Source organism: Malaclemys terrapin, chromosome 6 (assembly GCF_027887155.1).
Source record: "Malaclemys terrapin pileata isolate rMalTer1 chromosome 6, rMalTer1.hap1, whole genome shotgun sequence".
Taxonomy (NCBI): domain Eukaryota; kingdom Metazoa; phylum Chordata; order Testudines; family Emydidae; genus Malaclemys; species Malaclemys terrapin.
In genome coordinates, this window is record NC_071510.1 from 87321840 (window position 1) to 87349819 (window position 27980).

Consider the following 27980-nt stretch of genomic DNA (forward strand, 5'->3'; position numbering starts at 1 on the left):
CTCTCTTCAACACTTCAAACTCTGAGTGGAGGCATCCAATGCAGGAAAGACTATGGGGTGTGATGTGCATCTCGAGAGTCTGTGTGTCTGTCTTCAGATCCGCCATCAATGCCCATGTTGACGCTAACTATACTAACAATTAACACTAATTGTATATACAAAAGGAACAAAGCTCTTCTCTAAAACTCTATGGATCCAGGAAATCCAAAGAAGGTTCATGTCCATTTGAGTCAGGGGCTGGAAAGAACGGAGGCAGCAACCGCTGCTGCACCCCCTTTTATAGCCATGCCCCCAGAACATGCTCAAATGCTGGAGGAGGAGCAGAAGGGGAAGCATGAGTGATCTAACATTGTTACAGGCACTGATAACAGTAAGTTCCACCATACAGCTGCAGCAGTCTACCCATATCCACAGGAATCCACCATGCAGAAGACACTTGAAGAACTAAGGCATCAACACGAGGGTGTAGCATGGGGCAGACAAAAGATTAGATGCTGGAGACTATGTAGATATTTATTTCCTTGCTTACTCCCTTTTCTTTTCCTTATATAATTCAACTTTAATAAAATGAAATTTAGTTTTTGTAGTCTATATATTAAACTTAGAGGCCAAATGAAACCAAATTAATTAAAAGCTATTTTCCATTCACTGATAGGTTAATTACATTTTCATTGCTTTCAGTATGAAACATTTCAAATTCATGAAAGGCAGAGGGATGGAGAAAGAGACTGAAGTTAATCACAGCAGTTTGTAAGGATTACCAACAGGACATTTAACTAATCAGAGGCCCTAATCAAGCTATTAAACTACAAGTTGACAGTGCTTTTTACCAGCAGCAACAGCAAAATTATCTTCACAAAAGTTCTATCAGTGTTAAAATATGCACACAGGTTGGACATTATATCCATGCTAAACATCATCCAGTTTCTTTTACAAAATGTCATTTGTAAAGCTATGTTCGAAAAAAAAAAAGACATCTTATTTTTTAAAATGCATATTCTACACTAAGCTTGGACTGGCCTACAAAGAAATTTCCCAGAAGATCCCAGGACTTAGAGACTACTCCAACTACAGTCCAAGCAGTGGCAGATAAAGTATCAAAATCCCAGTGGATTTGAAGATCTCAGTTGTGGCTGGCAGTGGGCTGGGGCTTAGATCTGCTGTTTGGGAAGAGTGGAGTGAGGAGATCGGAATTAAGGTCTGGACATGGTCTGCCTCCTTTATGGGTTCCTCTTGTATATGAAATATGAATTTAATATGTCAGCATGTGATACAAACTGAGGTAAGACCTGAGATACCACATGATGCACAGTATGGTTACATACTAAATTCAAACAAGAGGTGGCAAATGACTAGAGGACTGCACATAAGGCAGGCCAATCACAGTGAAGGCTGGGCCCTGGGAATCAACACATTAAGTGGTAGCAACAGACACTTCCAGCAACCTCATCTGAAGGGAGAAGAGATTATCCCTGTTCTTCTAGACTTTGGTGGTATTAATGGTCATTGAACAGATTCATCATGAACCATTACTGCCATTAGTGATTACCTCCAAAGAGGGTGGTGCTGTTTTCTCTCTTTAAAGTTGCTTCTCTAACTGTAAGATTTGATTCATTAGCATTTAGAAATTACTTTATTTTCAACAGGTATATTAATCACACCATATATTTAGATAGTATTTTAAAGTAGTAAAAGAGCACTCCACAGAATGGTTAAGCTCCAGTATTGCCATCATCCTTTATCATTACAATTAACACAGTACTATAGATTTGTAGAGCACTTTATAAAGAAAAGCAACTGGTCTTTCTCTTAGGAAGTTGCACGAAATATGCCTATTGTTATGGAGACCTGCTAGCTCATCTCTATATTTAAAAACAATTAAATTTAGGAACAGTCTGTGGAACAAAGTGATGGTAGAAGACTATCACAGGATAGATGACATGCTATATGATCTGCACAACAAGGATGAACCTTTGGCATTTGCCTAGTTTCATCTAGTTAATTTACATCCTTAATGTTTCTATTTAACTTCATGGAATAGGAACGCAAGTTGTCATAGAATCATAGAATATCAGGGTTGGAAGGGACCTCAGGAGGTCATCTAGTCCAACCCCCTGCTCAAAGCAGGACCAATCCCCAGACAGATTTTTGACCCAGATCCGTAAATGGCCCCCTCAAGGATTGAACTCACAACCCTGGGTTTAGCAGGCCAATGCTCAAACCACTGAGCTATCCCTCCCCCGATAACATCCTCATCACAGCTGAAGTTTAAGGTTAAACGAAAGCAACTTGATCTACTGTAGTAGCAAAATAAAAGGGAAATCTCTTACCTTATCCAGTCTTTTTTGCCAGCTCTCCTCACGTTTTACCATGAGTTCAATACAATGAGAAAGTGTAGCTAGGATTCCAGCAGTAGTTGCCTTGAAAGTTATAGCTTCCCCTTTAAAGTCTATGCCATTAATTCCTTTGGGTGTTACATGTGGAAATACTAAAACAAACAGATAAGATTCATTCACTCTCATACCCACCTTAGTGACTCAAATGAATACTATACCACATAAGCCTTAGATTACAGCCAGCTGTCTAAAGAGGTTTTTAGCTAACCAGTGTGAAGTTCATTTAAAAAAATAAAAATAAAGGAGACCAATAATTCCCAACTATCCATAGCAGCAGGAAAGAGGCTCAAAGGCAGGAATGCACTCCTTCAGCTTCATCTTACTGTAGTGTATTTCCCCAAGTCTACTTGCTATGCTATATTACTCAGCAAATCATGTGGGTGTAGGGAGTGGTAATACCTTTTAACAATAGCACTTTGACAGCTTGAAATGGGGTCTAATTAAAACAGAACAACCTTAAAATTTAACCAATAATGTATTGAAAAAGCAACAATTTTAAAATGCAATCATACCCAAAATGGAATATTAAAGTGGCTTTAAATAGATGACTGAGTTTTTTAAAAATAGTAATAATAAAGTAAAATACATTATCTTTCAAAGTTAACCATTATAGCAAATGTGTTGAATTCTCCTTAAGAACAGTGGGTGCTGTAGTTTCAAATACTTCATGCTGCCAGCCAAGCCATCTGTTGCTAAGGCTATTTAAACAAATCACTTAAAAATGTGACAGAAAAAAAAAAGTACTTAACACATCTAGCTCATACAAAGGGTGACAAAATAGTGCATTAAATACAGCACATGTAATGTCACAAAATACTAGAAAGCACAAGCAACTCCCCTTTTAAAACTAATACAGTTAGATGAGAAAGTAACTCATAATTGAACAAGCTAAAGACGAACTGTCCAGCAACAACATTTATCTTCTGGTCTTTGTCAGTTTGTCTCAATATTATTTACTTTGCATCTAAGTTAGATTTTATGTATGTTTAAAACAGAAGAATGTTTGTATAAACCTACGTAACACGTATTTGCCTGACAGACTGAGCTAATGCTTTAAACTGGGTAAGCTGTTCAAGTAAAAAATACAAATTATCTAGATGTAATCGCTGTTCTCTAATGGTAAAAAATTGCTAACACCTACAGTCAGGGGGAATGGACGGAGAGTGTCACATGGTCTCAATGAGTGGTCTAATGCTCTAGAGATACTTAGGGCTCCCTCCTTTAACAACATGAACAAGCTTTTTGAAGGGAGGGTTAAAGATTATATATTGCTTCAAGTCCTCCAATCATTAAGTATAAATCAAAGGCTTCAATTACCCTAATCTACACAGGTTGTGATGTGAAAATAAATTGTATTCTCATACAGATAACAAAACATACTCCATGTTGAATAATATAGAGAAATATTTAATTTGTAGGAGAGACAGGGGAAAAGAAAGTTGTGGAAGGAGAAAATATTGTTCCACAAGGACAGTGAAGCTTTGTCTACAAGGTGGGGCAATGCACACTATGGGGTTGTGATTTCTAAAGCTCACAAATGTATTGTGCATTAATTGACTTGTGTAAACCCTGCAGGTGCATACTAAATGTTCCCTAGTGTGCTTTAGCATAATAGTACTATGTTAAAGCACAGCAAATGTTCCCTAGTGCACTATAACATAGTGCTGTTACATTCAAGCGCACTAGGGAACATTTCATGCACACCAGCAGGGTCTAAATGGACAAATTAATGCATAGCACTTTTACGCACTTTAGAAATCAAAACAGCCTAAGGCACTTTATCATATGGTGTAGATAAGCTCGGAGGAAAAGCCAGAACCTCCCTCATTCTCTCCCGCCACCTATAGAGAATACTGATGAAAGAACGAAAAGGAGGTCAAGACTGGAAGAGCAGTGTGAGCAAGCAAGAGAACGGTGCAGTGGGTTTACTGAGAGCAATGAAAATCAATAGCAATTTAGAATTGAATTCAGAGATTAATAGGAAGTATTGAAAAAGAAGGATTAAGGGAGGAGGAGGCCGTACTGCCTTGTTTCCTAGAAAAATTGAGTCTGACTATTATGGACTTCCTGATTTTTAGGACATATCAACAATATAAAATCATAATAGGAATGCAACAAATTCTGCAAAGACCCAAAATCATGATAATCTACAACTTCTCCTGCTCTTTATGTCAAGGTCTGAACAGTGGTGGGAAGAGATTGGGTCTGTTTTCAATTAGCACTTGCAGTCTTCCTGATGAAAACTATCCCAACTGCTTGTCTCTGCCAAAGATGCCTGATTAGGTCAGGAAGGGAAAATGCTTGTAGTAATGTCAGATGGAGGGCGGAGGCCTCATCAGGCTCTTAGATATTCACTTGCTCAAAAATGGTTTTTCCACTTCATATTTTAATACTGTCCCTAAAACCAAATGAAGGAACTAGTCCACAATGAGGACAACATCCATATTAATTTTCAAATCTTCAGCTGTTTTTACTGGAGCCCCATTAAAAATTGTGGTTAAGGCACAGGACTGAGACTCAGGAACTCTGGGTTACTATCATGGTTCTGCCACAGACCCCTTGTGTGACCCTAGGCAAGTCACTTAATCTTTCTGTGTCACAGTTCCCAATCTGTTAAAAGGGGATAATACTTCCTTTTTCCCACCCTTTGCCTGTCTAATTAAATAAGCTCTTCAGAGCAAGGATAGTTTCTTATGAGTCTATGCAGCACCTAGCATAAAGGGGCCCTAATCTCTGTGAAGGCCTCTAGGGGTTAATACAATACACTAATAAAGCCCTCATTTTTGTTTTTAAATACACAATGGGAAAAGTACTTTCCCCACTTGCCCATAAGAGGCAGCTGAATAATTTTCACTCAGACTACCCCATCTTTGGGCAGTGTCCAAGCATGGAAAATTTCAGTCACACAAGGTGACCATTTTGGAAAGTTACAAGCATACAAAAGCAAAGGGTTATAGCAGTAACTGCTTTGTGACCTAAACTACAGCCGATATAGCAGGTACCAATAATATACTAGATGTAATTTCATAGATTCATACATTCCAAGGCCAGAAGGGACCATTGTGATCATCCAGTCTGAGCTCCTGCATAACACAGGCGATAGAACTTCCCCAAAATAATTTCTAGACCATATCTTTTAGAAAAACACTCAATCTTGATTTAAAAAAATGCTAGTGATGGATAAACCACTAAGATTGTTGGTAAATTGTTTTGAAGGCTAATTACATCACTTAAAAACATATGCCTTTTTCCAGTCCGAATTTGTCTAGCTTCGACTTCCAGCCATTGGATCATGTTATACCTTTCTCTGTTAGATGATAGAGCCCACTATTAAATATTTGTTCCCCATGTAGTTACAGATTATAATCAAGTCACCCCTTAACCTTCTCTTTGTTAAGCTAAATAGATAGAGTTCTGAGTTTACCAAGAGCCACGTTTTCTAATTTTTTAATCATTCTCATGGCTCTTCTCTGAATCCTGTCCGATTTATCAACATCCTTTTTAATTGTGGATGCCAGAACTGGACACACTATTCCAGCAGCGGTCACACCAGTGCTAAATAAAGAGGTAAAATAACCTCTCTACTCCTATTCAAGATTCTGCTTATGTACCCATAGATTGCATTAGCTCCTTTGGCCAGAGTGTCACACTGGAAGCTCACGTTCAGCTGATTATCCACCTTCACCTCCCAAATCTTTTCCAGAATCACTACTTCCTAGGATACCTAATTATGGCTTACATTCTTTGTTCCTAGATGTAGACATTTACATTTAGCCATATTAAAACGCATATTTTTAAGCTTGTGCCCAGCTTAACAAGCGATCCAGATTGCTCTTTATCATTGATCTGTCCTCTTCATTATTTATTACTCCCTCAATTTTTGTGCCATCTGCAAACTCTATCAGTGATAATTTTGTTTTTTCCCCAGGTCTTTCATAAAAATGTTAAATAATGTAAGGCCAAGAACCGATCCCTATGGGACCCCACTAGAAATACAATTGGTCAGTGATTCCCCACTTACAATTACACTTTGAGACCTATCGATTACAACTGTTCTTAAAGAAGAGTTAAAATTGGCTATTTTGGTAAACTTTTATAAAGGAACATGATTTAACATGAATTTCAAGTGATATCAACATAAAAAACAAGAAATGAAGAAAGAATCATTTCTACATTTTTCAGTCCGAGTACGACCAGATGCACACATTAAAACACAAACAAAATGTGGGGTTGATTTCATAATGGGCTGTCCCATACATCACAATCTAGTTTATACAGCAAATATCTCCCTGAAATGCAGATCCAAAGAAACAGAATTACTGATTAAGGTGCAACTCCTACATCATCCCACAACATTATACAATTTGACAAAGCCACATCATCCTTTTAAAATGTATAATGCAGTGAAATTAGTGAGAGTTTGTATCTCCCCGAGTTTAGTTTTAATAGCTAACATTACAGCTTACACTTTCATGTAAAACATCAGCTTGCAAGCAATGGCACCATATCAGAAAAATTCTGAGGAGGCAAAGTTGCATCAACATATAGAACATTATATGTTATATTATATCCTGCAAAGTTGGGGAGAAGGGGAGGGCAAAAAAGGAAGACAATGGAGCATACAGACCTACGAAAAGTCAGGGGGGACAAAACATAGTAAAGTAGGCAACTGCCCCACTTGTCCCATTGCAAATGACTCCTCTGCATTCAAGTGGCACTGGAGAAGGCTTTTTCCAATATTGTGGGATCCACCCTAAATCTCTCTCATCCATCTCAACAGCAAGGTTTTCTCTATAGGATGACGGGGATAGGGACAGTAGGCTTGGTCTATTTACACATAAAAGTTTTGCCAGCATAACTATGTCAGTTGTGAATGTGTGTGGGGACAACCATATCCTTAACCAACACAGCTATGTCGGTAAAAGCCCTAGCATAGATGCAGATTATTCTATTTGGGGAACTGTTTAAAACTATACTGGTAAAAGAACTCTTGCTAGTATAAGCTGTGTCTTCACTGGGGGTGTGGGTGTTGTCAGTATAATTCTACCGGAATATCGACACTAGCAAACAGTTAAGTGAAGACAGGGCCTAAAAATGCAGCTGACGAAGGTTAATTCCATGATGACAGTTTCTACTGATAGAAGTCAGATGGAAAGAAAAACTACTTTCTTTAGTAAAACAGAATAGTTAAATCCTAGCACACCTCCTTGATTAGATTACTGTATTCAATTGATTGACCTTTTAATAAATATATATTGTGTTCAGTAACAATTGTTTCAGATAATTAAAAATGCATTGCCACTATACATGAGCTTCCAAGCACAACTTCATACAGCTTTATGCAGTAGTTCTCAAACTTTTGTACTGGTGACCCTTTTCACATAGCAGGCCTCTGAGTGCAACCCCCCATATAAATTAAAAATACTTTTAAATATATTTAACACCATTATAAATACTGGAGGCAAAGCAGGGTTTGGGGTGGAGGCTGACAGCTCACGACCCCCCAAGCCTGACCCCCAGTTTGAGAACCCCTGCTTTATAGTCTCATAACAAAACATTAACATAAAGGGCATTTACGATCAAAATTCTACCTTGATTTTTTTTCCTTCCACCCAAATATAAGCAAATAGAACCTGAAGCTAAAACATTTTACAACTCTTAGATAAAAATTATTCAAGCATTTTGTTATGAAATAGTGAAAAACTTCTACACTGTGGAAAGCTTAAGCATGCATATATATATATTCCTCCATTTCCTCTTACAGAGGGTATCCATTGTTTCCCCCAGTTTTGAGTTACGCCAAAACTACACCAGAAATTATTAAAAAGCACAACATTCATTTGCTTGCCATATTAGTAGTGCAATCTACTCAGTAGAGGAAGCACTTTATCTTGCTTTTTCTTGCTCAATGACTCCTATGGCTGATAGATTTGTGTTAACAGGTTCCTTCTTCCATTTTTCCCCAAAAGAGGTTCCAGCTAGCCCGCTAAAAAGAACATTTGTAATTAAACAGATCTTGATAACGGAGACTGTAAAACAGGAGAAACATGGGAATATCAAAAATTTCTGATACCTCCCGGTCAAATTAATCTTTTCTAGTATAATGTTGCAAAGGTTTATATATAAAAACTATTTTAATAAATGCTATTTTCTGGAGACTCCTCCATGTTCAGTGGGAGCCCCTGAACAGCCTTCAGATTTTCTTTCCCTGCTTTACTTCAAACAGTCTTACAATTCAGTGTTTCAACCACCAATCTATTAGCCAAGGAGTACTACATGAAACCCTCTTGAGAATCAATCAATGCCAACTCAGTTGGTCTGAGGTAGCAGCTGGACAATGTTAAAAAAGACCCCCACAAATGAAGAGGCTGAGTACATTGCAATTTCAGACCAGTGAGCAAAAGAAAAGCACTGGAAATTACAGAAATAATTTTTTGGCGTTTACTTGCATAAGTAGCAGAAGCAGGCCAAACTTTTGAAAGTTTCTAGAACAGGAAGACTCAAATGCTTATTCAAATTTCCTGTATATATACACAGTAGGTGCTGTGATCATAAAACGAGAAAGTAGAAGAAATTTTACTCAGAATTTATCAACTTTAATGTGGGGGTATTACAGGAAGATTCATTAAGATATTAAGAATTATTACACCACAGGAAATCCAGAAGATAAGACTGATACTTTAATTGGCCTCATTGTGTCTTCCATCAGCAAGCCCCTTACAGAAAGGTGATTTAGGGAAACAGCATCACTATTAGACCAGGTCTATCACAACAGCACTTTACTGGTATGCTGTACCAGCAAATCACTCCTAGTATGAATGCATCTTATATGGGCAAAACTGCACTTTTGTTGGCATAGCTTATTCCAGTGTCTCCCACACACCCTCCCTCCTCCAAAGTGAAATAAGCTATACTGGCAAAAGCACAGTTTTGCCCATAAGCTGCATCCACATTAGGGGGCTTGCTGGCACAGCTATTTCAGTCATAAATCACACCTGATCATACTCCAACCAACATTGTATTGCCAGCAAGAGTTTGCAGTGTAGACCTGGAGTTAGGCACAACAGGAAATGTGAAGCTGTCAGGCTCACAACATTAACATTTACATGCAGCCTTTAGTATTCAATATTCCAGAGTGAGAATCACAATAGCAGTTGGTGAATGTTAGTACAATACTGACATGTGACTCAGAGAGCCTTGACCCTGTAATTGACTAGTGAAGTTACAGATTTAAAATGGTTTCATCAGTGTGTATGAACAGTTACCATGCCTATGCACATCATTAAGCTGTTCATTTGCAAAGCAAGCAGAAAGTTATAACTATCTATATCAGTGTTCTCAACCTATTTACCACCGTGGGCCACATCAACACAATATATCTATCTATCTATCTATCTATCTATCTATATATACACATACACACTACCTGTATGGTCCTGAGGATGTCACATCATCTGCAACTGTATGTTGATTGGGCCGCAAGCGGCCCACAGATTGAGAACCACTGTTCTAGATTTATATACCAGTGGTGTCACTATACTTTCTATAAGATAGGAATACTTGGAATAACCTATATCTAGAGAAAACTTGAGTTAATGCAAATTTAGAAGTACTTACATTTTTCCTTACTGCCATTACTATTATGCAAGAAATCCCCATCAGAACGCATTGTAGGAAAATCATCTTCATCATCTTCAACCACTACATTTGAGAGAGAAAGAGAGAGAGATTATTTGCATCTAGCTAAGAAGCACAATGACAGAAAAGGGTTCTTTTCAAATTCTTATTGAGCAGGAAAGTATTACCATAACATTTGGATGGTTGCTCAGTATTTCCTTATTAATAAATACTTCTAAAGTTACTAATTTTGCATAGGAAACTTTTAGACTCTTCTGTTGCCTGGTGCCATAATTTGCTCAAAAGTGACAGAAATGTAAGTTGAAGTCCAGTGTAAAATACTGAATGGTTTTCCTTCTTTCTCTATTACAATAGAGCCTCAGAGTTATGAACACCAGAGTCACGAACTGACAGGTCAACCACACACCTCATTTGGAATCTGATGTACACAATCAGGCAGCAGAGACAAAAACAAACAAAAAACCCCAAATACTATACAGTACAGTACTGAGTTAAACATAAATTACTAAAACGATAAAGGGAAAGTTTTAAAAAAAGATTTGGCAAGGCAACTGTTTCTGTGCTTGTTTCATTTAAATTAAGATATTAAAAGCAATATTTTTCTTCTGCATAGTAAAGTCTCAAAGCTGTATTAAGTCAATGTTCACTTGTAAACTTTTAAAAGAACCACCATAACATTTTGTTCTGAGTTACAACCAACCTTCATTCCCCAGGTATTTGTAACCCTGAGGTTCTACTATACTAAATAAGCAACAAGGTACTAGAATTGTTCCAAGGTAGATCTTGCTTGAGTCCCCATCACTGTCCACAACCTTGTCCCACTCTGCTAGGGACTGAAGACAGTCAGCACCACCATAAAACTAGTGGGCCTTTCAGAAGAGGGCACTCCCAGCACAATCAAGGATGCTCTGAAATCCCAATTAAGCAGAGCACTTAAGCATGTGCTTAAGTGCATGTGCTTAAGTGGGCTGTAGTCCACGAAAGCTTATGCTCTAATAAATTTGTTAGTCTCTAAGGTGCCACAAGTACTCCTGTTCTTCTTTTTGCGGATACAGACTAACACGGCTGCTACTCTGAAACCTTGCTTATTTGGGATAGCAGAACATCCTTCATTGTGCTCTGAGTGCCCTCTCGGAGTGTTTGGCTAAATTGGAGCCTGAGTCAATACAGAACCTCACCACACAAACATTATCATATTTTATTTAATATGGCAAAAAGTTTGTCTTCTGACAAAAAACTAATATTAAAGCAGGATTGGAACTCAAAATATATATTGGAATTTCAATATTGCTGAAATGTTATCACTTTTCAGTAGAATTTCTGCCATCAGAAGGCTCATATTTCAAATTTAAACTAAAATTATACAAACACACTTTTCTGGAAATTTTATGAGAAAGGCCTACCATACTTTGTGAACTTTCAGAATGCTGAAGTGAGAAGAAAGGTAGTTTTCTTTTGAGTGATTTGTTAACTTCTTGGCCTTTATGGGTTTAAGACAAATTGTCTTAGTTAAACCAACCAAATACTGCCTAAGTATGGCAGCTCAGATATGAGCTATAATTCATTATCCAAGTATCATTTCAATTTGTCACAATAAAGGATGCAATATCAAATATAAGCTCGACTGCCATCTTTTGTGGGTTTAAGCTAATCTTTTTAAAGTGGAACTACCAACAGTTCAATGCTACAGACTCAGATGATATCTTAACACTTCAGTGATGTTGAAAGCTATCAGTTCAAGATATGTTTAAAAGCTTTGGGGTTATGGGCAGTGAGGTCAAAATCCATCTTTTGAAAAGGACATTACAATATGCACCCAACATGGTTAACAATGCTCTCATCATATAATTCGGTCTGGCTGACTACATACTATGGTGAATAATACATTAAAATACCTAGATAACGTTTGATTCTGTCTGCAGAATCAAAATTGTTTTATTTGTTATGGATGCCACTATTTTGAAACTGGATTCCACAACATGGTAGCTTTCTGTAGTGGGGACAATACTGTAAGTAAATTTTATTTAGTTTATTTACCTTTATCCCTTTGAAGTTCATCCTTGGAGACTGCATCTGCACAGGCATCAAAATATTTCTGTAAAGTATCAACCTGTCTACAGAGGATATCTCTGAAGGTTTCCATTTCAGCAAGCTTCTCACGCAAGCTATGACCTTTCTGGAAATACAGAAGAAACACCTCAAGTAACACTACAGTTTATAATAGAAAATATAGTAATAAATATTCAAAATAAAAATAGCATAAGAGTTGTATTTCAAGCATTCACTGCCACCTATAAACACTTCAGATAACAGTCCATAAATGTTAAAGTAATTACTGCATTTTATAGCAACTAGTTATTGTGTCATAGGTGTTAGACCCAATGCACTTACAGTAAAATCTCAGAGTCACGAACTGACCAGTCAGCCACACATCTCATTTGGAATCGGAAGTATGCAATCAGGCAACAGCAGAGACGAGCCAATACGGTACAGTACTGTTAAATGTAAACTACTAAAAATATATAATAAAGGGAAAGCTACATTTTTCTTCTGCATAATAAAGTTTCCAAGCTGTATTAAGTCAATGGTCAGTTGTAAACTTTTGAAAGAACCACCATAATGTTTTGTTCAGAGCTATGAACATTTCAGAGTTATGAACAACCTCCATTCCCGAGGTGTTCATAACTCTGAGGTTCTACTGTATTAGTTTACGCAGTCCATTTCCCTGTCTGTGGATATTACCTATAGTATATTTTCTAATGTTTTGTTCACTCTACCTTGCACAGTCCCAAATTAGGAGACTATTGCCTCTTATACCTTGGGTAAACAGGTTCCTACTTTCAAATGCTGGACATTTTTATAGCTCTGAGATATAGAAATTCAGAAAGTGAACATTACTATAAGATACTGCACTGTTTCAAGAGAATTAAAATGTTAGTTGAATTATAATACGCAATTGCCTTTTAGAGTTAGTGTTCCCGGCGTTCCACAATAAAGGCTGTGATGTGCATGAAATATACACACTAGGCCAGTGGTTCTCAACCAGGTGTCTAGAACCCCCTGTGGGACCACAAGCAGGTTTCAGGAGGTCTGCCAAGCATGGCCAGCGTTACACTTGCTAGGGCCCAGGGCAGAAAGCTGAAGCCCCGCCGCACAGGACTGTAGCCGAGGGCCCCGAGCCTCAACACCCAGGACTAAAACCGAAGCCTGAGCAACTTAGTTTCCCAGTGCCTCCTGTGGCACGGGGCCCCAGGCAATTGCCCTGCTTCCTAATCCTTAATGCTGGCCCTGGCTTTTATATGGAGAAAAACAGTTGTTGTGGCACAGATGGGCGGTGGAGTTTTTATAGCATGTGGGGGGGGACCTCAAAAAGAAAAAGATTGAGAATCTCTGCACTAGGTAGTTGAGGTTTCCGGGCTCCCACTCCAGAGCACTTTCCTCTAAGCTATAGGGCATTTTGTGAGACAATCTCTGGAAACAATGGAGGTGCCCTTCAGTCACAAGGTCACTGCTAAATATGATGGGTTACTCTTGGCAAGCTTTAATAATGTTTAAACAGGTAAAATGTTAGTTACACCAGCAAACTTTCCATGTATAACTGATATTGGAGTAATTCGTACATGTGAAGCAAAGTCTGGAGTATTTCAGATTTCTCACAGAAGGGTTCCAAAAAAAGGTGAGACAGGAAAAAGTTTCAACGAGTGGTTATTTTGGAATTCTTATTTTCTCTATATTAATCATTTTTCATCAAGCCATCATGAACAACTCAAATGATCTTCTAAGTTTATATCTGTGTTCTGTTTATTGCCACTTAGAAGATTTTAACAAAATAAGTGTTTAAGTCATCTGTTAAACTGAAATCTCAGCTGGTACCAGCTCCACCGTAACCTAATTAAATACTTGATCAAAAACACCGCTAGTTTCAGCATAAGAGTTCTTCACTCTATACTAGGGCTGTCAAACGATTAAAATTAATCACAATAAATCACAGTTTTCATTGCACTGTTAAACAATAAGAATGCCATTTATTTAAATATTTGTGGATGATTTCTACATTTTCAAATATATTGATTTCAATTACAACACAGAATACAAAGTGTACAGTGCTCACTTTGCAAATATTTATAATAAAAATAATATACTGTAAAAAGATAAACAAAAGAAAGTATTTTTCAATTAATATAATTCAAGTACTGCAGTGCAATCTCTATCGTGAAAGTGCAACTTACAAATGTAGAATTAGGTTTTTTACACATAACTGCACTCAATAAAACAATAATACTTTGGAGTCCACAAGTCCACTCGTTCCTACTTCTTGTTCAGCCAATCGCTAAGACAAACAAGTTTGTTTGCATTTACAGGCAATAATGCTGCCCACTTCTTATTTACAATGTCACCTGAAAGTGAGAACAGGTATTCGCATGGTACTGTTGTAGCCAGCATTGTGAAGTGTTTATGTGCCAAGTATGCTAAACATTCATATGCCTCATAATGCTTAGACCACTATTCCAGAGGACATGCTTCCATGCTGATGATGCTAGTTACAAAAAAATGTTTTAATTAAATTTGTTACTGAATTCCTTGGGGCAGAATTGTATGTCTCCTGCTCCAAGGTTTTACCCGCATTCTGCTATATATTTCGTGTTATGGCAGTCTCTGATAACGACCCAACATGTGGTGTTCGATTTAACAACACTTACATTGCAGATTTGATAAAATGCAAAGAAGACATCAATATGAGATTTCTAAAAGTAGCTAGGCACTTAACCCAAGGTTTAAGAATCTGAAGTGCATTCCAAAATCTGAGAGGGATGAGGTGTGGAGCATGCTGTCAGAAGTCTTAAAAGAGCAACACTCAGATGTGGAAACTACAGAAACTGAACCCCAAAAAAGAAAATCAACTTTCTGCTGGTGGCATCTGACTCGGATGATGAAAATGAATGTGCATCAGTCTGCATTGCTTTGGATCATTATCAAGCAGAACCCGTCAACAGCATAGAAGCATGCCCTCTGAAATAGTGGTGGAAGCATTAAAGGGCATAAAGCATTTAGTATACTTGGCATGTAAATACCTTGCAATGCCAGCTACGGCAGTGTTTTAGCGAACGCCTGTTTTCACTTTCAAATGACATTGTAAACAAGAAGCGGGCATTATCTCCTGTAAATGCAAACAAACTTGTTTGTCTTAGCAATTGGCTGAACAAGAAGTAGGACTGAGTGGACTTGTGGACTCTAAAATTTTACATTGTTTTATTGTTGAGTGCAGTTACGTTAAAAAAAAAAACTAATTCTACATTTGTAAGTTGCACTTTCACAATAAAAAGATTGCACTACAGTACTTGTAAGAGGTGAATTGAAAAATACTATCTCTTATTTTTTACAGTGCAAATATTTTAATAAAAATAATATAAACTGAGCACTGTTCACTTTGTGCTGTGAAATCAAAATATTTGAAAATGTAGAAAAACATCCAAAAATAAATTATAAATTTCAATTGGTATTCTGTTATTGTTTAACAGCATGATTAAAAAAACGGCGATTAATCACCATTAATTTTTTTAATCAAGTTAATTTTTTTGAGTTAATTACTTGAGTTAACTGCAATTAATTGGCAGCCCCACTCTATACAGATTAATTCCTACCCCTTTTCTTTCTGTGATGCTCTTCCCATGTGTTATTTCCTCATCAAAAACTACTGTCCAGCAAGGCTAAAATGGTAAACATTTATAATAGTAAGATGCCTCTTTTCTTCGTTTCTTTCCAATTTATTTAAGCCAAATTTGTTCCTATCAAGGGAACTGCACTCCTCTTCAATTAGAGTCCTGCTGTTCAGTGTCATGCCAAGTAAAGTGTTCCCACAGGTTTGACTGCTTCCTAATGGAGAAAAATACCTGTTTAAAACTGACAATAGAGCACGGAGACAGGTGGACACTTACTGTATCATCCCTCTATTACCACATATTGAACTAAGCAACACTTACCTTCAAAATGATAAGTAATCAAAGTATCTTTACTGATGTTTCATTTTATATTGCTGAAGATAAATGGATTTAGATTCATGGGTCTCTTCACATGTAAGTTCCTTTCCAGAGTGTCTCCTTCATTCACAAATCATGTTTATAAAATGTCACTCACTAACCTTGAATGACGAGGTGGATGTAGCAGAATATCCACTTGCTCCAGACACCAGAGACACCATGGAGCCATGGCGCCGTAAACTTGACTCTGATCCATAGCCAGATTCAGTCTAAAAAACAAGTGTAATAAGCCTTTTAATAATGAAGAAACCATGAAAGCAAATCAATGATATTTCCTCTAAAACTGGCCAAATAGTTACTTACCAGGAAGTAGCATGGGTTTAGTGACTCAAACTATTTTTGCAATTGAAGCATTGGATAAAGCATGCAACTAGGATAACTGTTAAGGAAGGAATTTTTTGACTTTCTAGTTTGACACCACTGTTTAACTCAAGATCAAGTTACACACTGATTGAAAAAAATTTACAGCTCACTCATGTTACATTATTCCCCCAAAGTGCTCAGTATTTCTGGGTATATAAAATATTTGTAAACATTTGGACGGGCTTCACAAATTCAGAAAGAGCAACGTATGAAATACAACACTGCTGTTTAACATCCGAACTGGGGTAAGCCAAATATAATTTTGTCTGGAAAAAAGATTAACTGTTTTTTGGACATTTAAATCCTAACACAAGCAATTTACATAATATTCCAGAAGGAAACTACAGTAACCTATGATTATTTACAGGCACTAACACATAGCTTCATACTGTGAAGAGGAAAGCAGCCTCAGAGTCAGCCCTTGAACAGTTTTGAATACTGCCACTTCATCCTTGTGAAGGTATTATTTATCCCTGTAATTCTGGAGGAGTCCGTGGAAAAAAAGTAAAAGGTTTGTCGGCAGTTGTCAGTGCCCAAAAATCTCACTCAGATTCAAGACCCCTTTGTGCTAGGTGCTGTACACTACCCGCACACCTGGGAAGATACAACTCCTGCACTGAAGAATTACAATCTTATTTACGAGATGAGATACATGATAAATAGGAAGCAAAAGGGAGGGAGGAAAAGGGTAATAGTAACAAGTTCACATGATTACATATTCTTTAGCCTTTTACATGACTGGGTGCATCTGAATTTACAGTGATTTGTCTTGACCTATCATTAGTTCACTGATTTCTCATAGGTATAACTGCAGAAGCAGGTCTTGAAAAGGGAACTGAAGTTCGATAATAGTGGCCTTAAGTACTAGTTCAAGGGCAACGTTCCATGCATAAGGAGTGGAATGAGAGTAAACAGTGAGATGGTTGTGTGAAGCAGACAAACAGGTGGTCGAAGACAATGTCTAAAGTAGATAGAGACAGCATTGAGAAGGGCCTTAGAGATGAAGGCAAGAAGCTTGAATTTGAGGTGATGGAAAATGAACAGACTCTAGAAACGTTGGTGGAAATCTCTGCCATCTTGCAGTTTTCTTATAACTATATACTGTATACCACTGTATGGTATGAAATCAGAGAAGAAAAATGTTATTTCAGTTAAGAGATCTCCTCCCCACCCCACCTCATTGACTTTAAAGTCAGAAGGGACCATTGTGATCATCTAGTCTGAACTCCTGCACATTGCAGGCCACAGAACTTCACCCACCCACTCCTGTAATCGACGCTTAATCTCTGACTGAGTTACTGAAGTCTTCAAATCATCGTTTAAAGACTTCAAGTTACAGAGAATTCACCATTTACACTAGTTTAAACCTGACAATGACCCATGACTCATGCTGCAGAGGAAGGCGAAAAAACCCCTGGGTCTCTGCCAATCTGACCCAGGGGAAAATTCCTTCCCCACTCCAAATATGGAGATCAGTTAGACCCTGAGCATGTCAGTAAGACCCACCAGCCAGACACCTGGAAAATAATTCTCTGTAGTAACTCAGTGCTCTCCCCATCTAGTGGCCTGTCTCCGGCCGTTGTGGATTTCAGCTACTGCCATTCTCCCCTATGAGCCACATGCCATTGTAGACAGTCCTGTCATACCACCCACTCCATAAATTTATCAAGCTCAGGTCTTGAAACCAGTTACGTTCCCTCCCCCCACTGCTCCCCTTGGAAAGCTATTCCAGAACTTCCCTCCTCTGATGGCTAGAAACCTTCTCCAATTTCAAGCCTAAACTTGTTGGACAGTTTATATTCAATTGTTCTTGTGCCCACATTGGTACTTACCAGGGAGAGAGAGGAGTTAAGTTATTTATCCCTCTGGCGTATTTTAGAAAGCAATCATCTCTCCCCTCAGCCTTCTTTTGGTTAGGCTAAACAAGCCAAGCTCTTTGAGCCTCCTCTCATAAGGCAGATTTTTCCATTCTTCGGATCATTCTAGTAGCTCTTCTCTGCACCTATTCCAATTTGAATTCATCTTTTTAAACATGGGAGACCAGAATTGCACACAGTATTCCAGACGAGGTCTCACCAGTACCTTGTATAACGGCACTAACACTTCCCTGTGTCTACTGGAAACACCTTGCCTGATGGATCCTAGGACTGCATTAGCCTTTTTCACAGCTGTATCACATTGAGGGCTCATAGTCATCTTGTGAACAACCAATACATACAGGTCTGTGTCCTTCCCTGTCATTTCCAACTGATAAATCCCCAGATTATAGCAAAAATTCTTGTTGTTACCAGGCTTCTTGCACTGATGCACACACATTTTGTTTCTGCTTGGCTTCATCCAGATTCCTCAGTCATTTTACCCCCAGTATCACCTTTCTGACGGTTACTGTCAGTGGCATTAGCAGTATCTTTCCATCTCTCTACCCTCTGTTGTTCCTTTCTCAATTGCTGTATCCTTTTACTTGATTTTCCTTCCACTCAATATTAGAATCAGGTGTGAAAATTACATAAGCATCTCCCAACATTCTTTCCAAAATTCCTAGTTTAAAGCTCTTTTAATCAGTTGTGCCAACTTCCATCCCAGAAGCCTATTATCCTCACTACTCAGGTGCACCTCATAAAAACAGACCTCTGTCCATGAATGCCTCCTAGTGGTCACACATCCCATTACCTGAGCCATCTATTGAGCATCAATCTGGTCTTGCCTTCATTCTCCTCCTCTAGGCACAGGTAGGATCCCACTGAACGTCACCTGGGCCTCCATTTCTTTAAGCATCTTTCCAGGCCTGGCATAGTGTTCTTTGATACCCCCCAGTAAGAATCTAGTACTATAATTTGTTCCCACATGAAGGGCAAACTGTGTATCCTTTCCTGCTCCCATTAGGATGTGTGTCAGTCTCAGGTTCACATCCCATATCTCAGCTCACAGCAGATAACACACCCTTCTGTTCTCTGGATCAACTCTGGTGAAGAGGCCTGTCTGCTGTTCTTAGTAGGGAACCCACATTTATCTAGACCTGCCTCTTCCTGATATGGGTGCAATTCTCTGGCCTTCCCCTTTCTGTTCTGTCTGGCCAGGGCCGGCACCAGCTTAACAAGCAGGTGCTTGGGGCGGCCAAGGGACAGGGGCGGCACCTGCGGCAATACGGGGGCGGCAGGTCCCTCACTCCCTCTAGGAGCGAAGGACCTGCTGCTAAACTGCCGCCGCCGATCGTGGCTTTTTTTATTTTTATTTTTTTGCTTGGGGTGGCAGAAATGCTGGAGCCAGCCCTGTGTCTGGTTCCAGTCGTCTTTTCTTCTGTTCTCCCTTGCAATCTACGAGTCCTCCTGGGGCTCCAAACACTGGCTATCCTCACTGTCTCTTTCCCCCTTCGTGTGGGACTCACCACTCTTCTCTTCTTCCTTGCTCTCCCATCTTGGAACAAGGGAGAGGAAAAGCCACATGCTTCCATGGGTCACTTTCTTCATCCAGAAGTCTACCCTCACAGTACTGCTGTCCAGCATGCATCTGCAAGTCTAGAGTTTTTCCTTCAGCTGCCTCTTTCCTTTCCTCCATCACTCAATCGAATCCCCTTCTAAAACTTAACCATTGTTTCTAGCTGTATCTCCAAACATTGGATCTTCTCTTCCATCATATCTATCAGGCAGCACTTCATACAAATGAAGCACCTTTCAGGTACCCTCTCCGGAATAATATACCTCCCGTGATTTCCACATCCAGTCATCTTCATTCCCTCTTCCATTCTTTGCATCTCTGTAGCAGTCATAGCCTCCCCTTCTAAACTCCTGTCAAGAAGAAGCAAACACACATGCACACCCTCCCTCAAAACACTCCTTACAACTCCACCCCCACCCCACCCGTATTCATTTCTGTTTGGTGGCTTCTGTGCTACTGGTTGGCTATCTTTATAAGCCTGCGGCCTAAGGAAGCCCCATCCCATAATCAAGGTTCAGATGTGATCAAAGGCTCCTTCAGTCACAATGCACTGCCCCCTACCAGACTTTGCTTGCTAATTTGATTTCTGTTTACAGCCAACCAGACACACATAAGAACTCACTCACTGCCCCTAAGGAACAAGGGCTTGCCCCCCTTCTCTTCAAACAGATCTCCATTCAAATTCCCTTGTTTGCTGGCTCCTGTGCCGCTGCTCCTCATAGGGTAGGAGCATCTTCATGAAATTTTGCTTTTAAAATCTCACCTAAAATGTTGTAAACCTAAACATAGCATTGTTCTATTGCAGACCAGCTTCACTGCCCAGGAAAATAAATATAATATTTAATTTATATATAATTTATCTTCATCTCTAGCATTAGACAATTACTAACAAAAAGTGTTTTTAAAATGATTTTATCATAGGGTGATTTTGAAAATGGTGGCTCATTTTGTTTCTTTTTATCTGGCGGTAAGGATCAGATTTCGAAACAGCTCTCTTTAAATGTTCCTAGTAAACAAGGTGCCAAAAACATACATCCACTTTGATCTACTGCAATTTAGTTAAAAAAGGGACAGCTGGTTTCAAATTTTGTTTTAGAATCCAATGACACACAGACAAAATATGCCTATGCAAAAATTGGATCCAAATTGTTTACAGATGACTAAAGCACAAGTGTAAGGAGAGTTTCAGCTTTGCTTCTGAACATCCATGTTTTTGAAGATTCAACCAAGGTTACTAAATATTTCAGTATTGTTTTGTTGCTTAATCTAATATATATTTAAAGATGGTAACATCACTGAATAATAAACACAATTTAATTAAAGTCATTCAATAAGTCTTAATTTGCTTTGATAGAAAGCAAAACATTTTGACAGGGGATTTAGTGCCATATTTCTGACTTTCCCTTATTCTTTTCTGTTAAAGTTACCATTATGTTTTAGAGCCAGTTTAATTAAATCTGCAGAATAAAAGCTCAAGATGAAAAAACTCCTTTTTCCAAAAATACAATAATATTTTAATTTAGGAGGAAATGCAAAAAAGCTACCTTTACAGCAGTGTACACTGTCAAATCAATCAGTTGTGTTTGTACTGTACGGGATAGCTCCATTACAACAGTTTTTCAGACTTCAAAATGGTATACAAGCAAGTGACCTAGTAACTCATAATTCTAATGAAAAGCTGCTACATAAAAAGCAAGTATCTAATTTGATCTATATTTACAACCAATAAGGAGAAAGCTCAGCAGACTAAGCTGAACACAACTAAAAATATGAATCACAGAAGTGTGTACATTTACAGATGGCGCTGACAATTATCTTGACAGAATTATGTTTTAGTAACTATTGCAGGGAAAAATAAAATTAGGGCAAGGAAACTTGGCTAAAAGGAGAAAGGCAAAAACCAAGTATTGCTTTTTAACTGGTGCACACGCAATCATGCAGCAAGTTACAGGTACACACAAGAAACCAGAACAGAACAAAAAATAATAAAAGCATGCATCATGCAAAGCCCCACCATTCCACTACTGCAACATCTAAACAAGTGCAGATCACTGCTGCACTTATGTCTTGCCAAGCAGATCATTATTAGCTATTCACTGAAGAAAATACTCAATTATATCAAGGTGAAGAATGTCAATACAAGCCAGATAATTCTTAATTTCCCAGGATGAAAACTGAACAAGCAGCCACAGTCCGCATGATGGATAAGTTAACAGTCACTGCTCAAAAATGAACAAATTGCCCATGGAAGTTGTATCATCAATCAATATGCAGCATTAAACACTAATGTCAAATTACAATGCTGAAAATCCAGATACAATTTCATTAGAGTTCCATGTATATACAGTAGCTTCACAGTTGCACTCAAATTTGACATTGTTAGTATACTGCGACATCATCTCCAGTTTTCTATATCTCTGCATGAAATCCATTATCCCTCTCAGAATGCTTTTTCATAACGATAGATGCGAAATGAGAACAAACATCATCAAAAACCTCATGTGATTCTTCTTTGCTTGTCTAGGACTGGTGACAGCAGCAAAACAGACCAGGAAAGCAGCTTTCAGTAGTACAACAATAAATGTATTCAATCATATTGCAGACCTCCATCACAGCACATAATGATTTGTCAGTTAAGCATTTCCTAAAGTGGGTCAATAATACTCCAGAGTACAGAGTAAAGCATGCACTTATGGGCAACGTCTCTACTTAAATAAAGCATGTTCTTTCTTTCCTGGGTTTCCTTAATTGCTTTTGGCGGTGCCTTGGCAGACTTGTTTAACTATATCAGGTGTTTCAATACTTGCTTGTCCACCAAAGGAGATAATTTATAATGCAGCCTAAGAAAAATATCTATTTTACATAACAAAACAATAAGCAGGAGGCAACTCCTTGCTTTCAAATATAGCCCCAGGAGTTGACAAAACAGAAATTGAGGAGGATACTGTGATCCTTCTTTAGAATGTTTTTTATGTAAAATGCTACTATTGTTGACTTCAGACTAAAAAACGAAGTATTAAAATATGATCAAGAAAAAACAGCAAAAAGGCAAAAAAGAGAAAAGAAAATCTGGGGCGAAGGGAGATGTGGCAAAGAACAAAAGAAAAAGCAAAGAAAACAGTAAAATGGGGAAGAACAAAAAAAATTAATAAACGGGAAATAGATGGAAGGAAGGTAGGAAAGACTGTTGGTGGAGGTGAGTAGGAAGAGGTGTGTGTGAATTCCTATGGTCCAGTGCTTTTTCTGAAACACTGAAAAGGATTCCAGGTATGCTTGCAAACAAAAGGGGAGAGAAAAGGTCAAATCTTCTTTTAAATATAGGAGATCCAAAGACCTGATGCCAGATATTAGAGTTGAGGGAAGGGTGTGCCAAGAGATGGAGAAGCAACTGAGCAATTTGGAAAAAACATGAAGGGAAAAAAAAAAAAAACAGGACAGCAAGAAAGAAAGGACAGAAAAGACAGAAAGAAAGGACAGAAAACAATCAGGTGAAAAATAAGAAATGGGAATATCCATTTTTACTGGGGGGGGAAGTTGTGAGGGACCTGGTAGCCCCAAAATGAGTGGACAGTATGCACAGGAAAGATTAGATTGATGGAATGGGACAATGAATAAAGCGATGAGATAGTGGATAAGTGTAATGGAGACCAAGAGAAGAATTGTGCATGCTTTAAGGATATCAACAGACAGTGGCAAGTTACAGAACCAGTGGGGGTTGTTTTTTATTTTAATAACACTATTTTAAATGATTTGGAACCATCAGGTTATGCAATAGCTAACCTATGCAAATGTGTTTTACTATTAACTTTAAGCTCCCTCCCAATCTTTATTACATTTACTTGCCTTGCACGGAATACAAAGTTATTAGTTTCCTCACAGACTTTTCTCTGATGCTCTCATCAAAATATCCAAGTGTTTAAAAAAGTTAATGGATCTTCGCACCACCAATGTGAGGTAGAAAGGTATCCCTGTTTTCCAGAAGGGGGAACAGAGACACAGAGAGATTAAGGCCATAATTATCAACATATCCAGTAATTTTGGGTTTCTAACTTGATACACCTAGGGTACAATTTTCCAGACTACCTAGCATTTTTATACCACTTTAAATGTTCAAAGCATGACTCCAACTAACTTCAGTTGCCATTGCGTATGCTCAGGTTTCAGAGTGATTGCCGTGTTAATCTGTATCAGCAAAAACGAGGAGTCCTTGTGGCACCTTAGAGACTAACAAATTTATTTGGGCATAAGCTTTCAAGGGCTAGAACCTACTTCATCAGATGCATGGAGTGGAAAATGCAGTAGCAGGTATATATACACACATAGTACATGAAAAGATGGGAGTTGCCTTACCAAGTGGGGGGAGGGGGGTCAGTCTAACAAGACAATTCAATTAACAGTAGAATACCAAAGAAGGAAAAATCACTTTTGTAGTGGTAATGACGGTGCATCTGATGAAGTGGGTTCTAGTGTTACAACCCAGTGGCCCCCTCCCTTAGTTACAACCCAGTGGCCTCCCTTAGGGGGTTCTCTGGGGAAGCAAATTAGCATTATATGTTGCTAACACTGTTGCAAGCATCGCAAGGCATTTTGGGAAGGGTTAAAGGTATGAGTGTGGAGTGGAAGATTTTTTTACAGGTTGCGAGGCTGAAGGGGGAGAAGGAGAAAAAATGGGTTAACTTAACGCCTTAGCTTTTAACTTAGCCTGAAGATAAGACGTTGGCTTTAGTTTAAGGTTACAGCGCTTAAACAGACTTTATGCAGCCAAAAAACATGCAGCCACATTTGCTTTTCACCCAACCCCAGCCAACTGTGGGAAGAGGGGGGTTAACTGGGAAGGGAATTGCAAAACTGGCAAAACGGTGAAGGCCAAGGGGGAAAACAGAGTTTTGTGTCCCTGAAGCCGGTGTGTTTTAGGAAAGCTGAGGAGCTCACAAAAAGTCGGCTTGGACTGGTACAAAGAGCACGGGGGACACAGGTCCCTAAACAAAATGCCCCCCAAACACCCCAGGACTTAAAACCCTCCTAAAAGCTGAAGCAAATTGGAGATCAACAGCGGACCCCGGACGACCTGTGCACAGAACAAAACTCCCCACACCTGTCCCCTTCTTTGTACGTTACACCCAGGCTTGGCCAGCTCTGGGTAGTGCGTGTGAGAGTATGAAAGTGGGTTAGGGCTTGGAGCACTAATGCTTTCTTCCTCTGAATGACGTGGGAAACCCCCAGCAGAGAAACAATCTCCGCTGTTATTTTACTTTATTTTATTAATAAAGCTTTAAACTCAGTCACTTGGTGTGCTCCGTCATCTCCTCCCCTAACGATCCTGTGGCCTCAGCCTGATCACCTAATGCCTCAGGCAGATTGGTAACAGAAATCTGTCACAGTTTTGGTGGAGAATGCAGGCAGTGGGTGCCACAAGGACTTCTCATTGTTGGCGTATGCTCAGGAATTCTGCAAATCCAGCTCCACGTGTTTCATGCTAGGCACCCAGAAAGTGAAGAACACGATTAGTAGCCAAACTGTGACCATTTTGGTTTAAGTGACTTACATCACACAGGAACTCTGTGGCAGAGTCAGGGATAGAATCCAATTCTCTTGGGTAGCCTTCAACTGCCTTAATTACAAGACCATACTCTTCCTGCAGTTTATTGTCTCAGTAACTACACACTTCCTAATTTTTGCAACAAATGAGGCAAGGATCCATCAGACATTATTCACTACACAACTCTGATGCTATGCAGTGAAAGAGAGATCCTGAAAAAGAGGTATGTGATCATGTAACTAAAGACTGTATCATAAAGCATATGTACAACACTGCATGGGTTTAATTCTGGCATTTCCTAACTTCTTAACTCATAACTTGGCAATCTTGGAGTCCTTTTAAATGTAGTTTATGTAATTTCCTGTTTTTCAAAAAGCAAACAATTTTTTTTTCCTCCTGTGGAATTGTATTGACCCTCTTAAGTCATCAGCAGGATTAGACGCTTCAGGTCCATAGCTCAGACTCCCAATTTGAGCTAATGGAATAATTGATAGCAGTGTTTGGTAGTGATCCATTTTTAAATCAACAGGCCTAAATAGCTTACACCTAAGAGTCCTAATAGAGTTGGCTGAGGAGATGTCTGTCTGGCCCATGATGTTCATTTTAAATAAATCTGTGAATAGTGGGGCAATTCCCGACGACTGGAAGAATGCTAATGATGTGTCAGTATTCAAAAAGGGCAAGCAGGATGACTCTGTTAACTACAGGCCAGTTGGCTGGACCATCAGTGCTGGGGAAAATAATGGAAAAGTGAAAAAGAATTAAAGATAATAATATAAATAATGTAAGTCAACATTATTTTATAGAAAATGGGCTTGTCAAACTTTGAGAAGATTACAAGTTTATCTGATAAAGTAACTGCACAGATGTAATATAGAAGTTAATAAAGTATCTGACAGTGACGCATGACATTCTGATAAAAAATTATTGTACAGTACTACTAATAAAGCACACATTAAATGGATAAAGACCTAGCTGACAGATTTAAAAAACAGTCCTCAATGGGAAATCAAATGGCGGTGTTCCTAGCAGGGTCCCATTGGTATTGATACTAGGCCCAATACTATTCAACATTTTTATCAATGATATCAAAGTAAATAAATCACTGTTAAAATTGGTGAATGATAAAGATTGGCAGAGCAGTAATAAAGAAGACACGGAAGTCTTATATAGCAGAGGTTCTCAAACTTTCTTATTACATACCCCGTTCCAGATCTACCAGTTGCCTGAGTACCTCTACCGTTCTCATCACTGATACTTTGTGTGTTCTTCTTAACACTACCTGTCTTTAGTCTTCCACCCATATCCAGTTGCTGGGCAATTGAACCCGTGCTTTACAGTGATTGGAGGTGAGGGCTCTGTACATCAATGTTTCAGTGTTATCAGTATTCTCATTGGTACATCTTTAAGTAAATTAGCTACTCTACTTTATATAACAAATTCCCACAAAGTTTTAAAGCTTCGTCTGATTAGCCTATTAGGAAAATGCAATAAATAAATTAATAAATAAACCCCTGATTACATAATTTCTCCCGCATACCCACCAGAGATGTGTCTCATACCAGAGTTTGACATAGCAATCTAGATTACTTGGTAAACTGGTCCCATTCAAACAAGGTGTGTTTTAATACAATTATGTGTTTTACATACATCTAGGAAGGAGGAAAGCAGGCAATATCTACGGAATGGGGGACTATATCCTGGAAAACAGCGATTCAGAAAAACTTTTAGGGATTACAGTGACAAGCAACTGAACACGAGCTTCCAGTGCAGTGCTGTAGCAAGAAGGGCTAGGATGATCTTTGGATGTATAAACAGATACTAGTGAGCACTGTGAGTAATATAAAGAGGGGAGTAGTGAGTAGGAAGGAGATTTTACCTATGTATATGCATTGGTGAGATGGATACTGGCATAGTACATCCAGTTCTGTACATCCAGTTCTGGTGTCCACATTTTAAAGAGGATGTTGAAAAAGTGAAGAGTGCAGAAAAGCCACACAAATTATTTGAGAGCTTGAGAAAATGGCTCACTGAGAGACTTAAAGAACTCAATTTGTTTAGCTTATCTAAAAGAAGGTTGATGTTACCTGAAAAGTATACAAGTAACTTCACAGAGAGAAAATACCAGGTACTAAATCACTCTAATCTAGCAGAGAAAGGCATAACAGAAGCTGAAGCCAGACATTCAAATTAGATCTCAGGCACAAATGTCTAACAGTGAGAGTGATAACCACTGCAACAAATTGCCAAGGAAAGTGGTGGATTATCCATTCGTTGAGGTCTTCAAATCAAGACCACATGCCTTAGTCAAACACAAAATTATTGGTCTTACTACATGGTAACTGGATAAAATTTGATGGCCCATGATATACAGGTCAGACTAGATAAGGAGTTCTCACAACAAACTTTGTGGTGGACTCAAAGTGACAATTTTTCCTAAAATACTTAATTAATTTTAGGAAAAACAAATAAATATGGACATGCACATGTCCAAGTCATACCATTCTCTCACTAGAAGGGAAAACCTATACTGGCAGCAGGCCATAAAAGAGACCCAGTTTGGGAATATTT

The 27980-nt window shown here is 38.6% G+C and overlaps 1 protein-coding gene across 2 annotated transcripts in view; it reads right to left on the reverse strand.

The window, feature by feature from the left end:
* Positions 1-27980, reverse strand: part of CERT1 (ceramide transporter 1) — a 156087-nt gene that overhangs the window by 51638 nt on the left and 76469 nt on the right. For both annotated transcript variants that reach the window (XM_054032583.1, XM_054032584.1), the window contains exons 4-7: positions 16174-16281; positions 12072-12210; positions 10014-10097; positions 2331-2488 (exon numbers count right to left, since the gene is read on the reverse strand). In XM_054032583.1, the coding sequence (XP_053888558.1) occupies positions 2331-2488; positions 10014-10097; positions 12072-12210; positions 16174-16281 (489 nt within the window). The remainder of the gene's footprint in view (positions 1-2330; positions 2489-10013; positions 10098-12071; positions 12211-16173; positions 16282-27980) is intronic.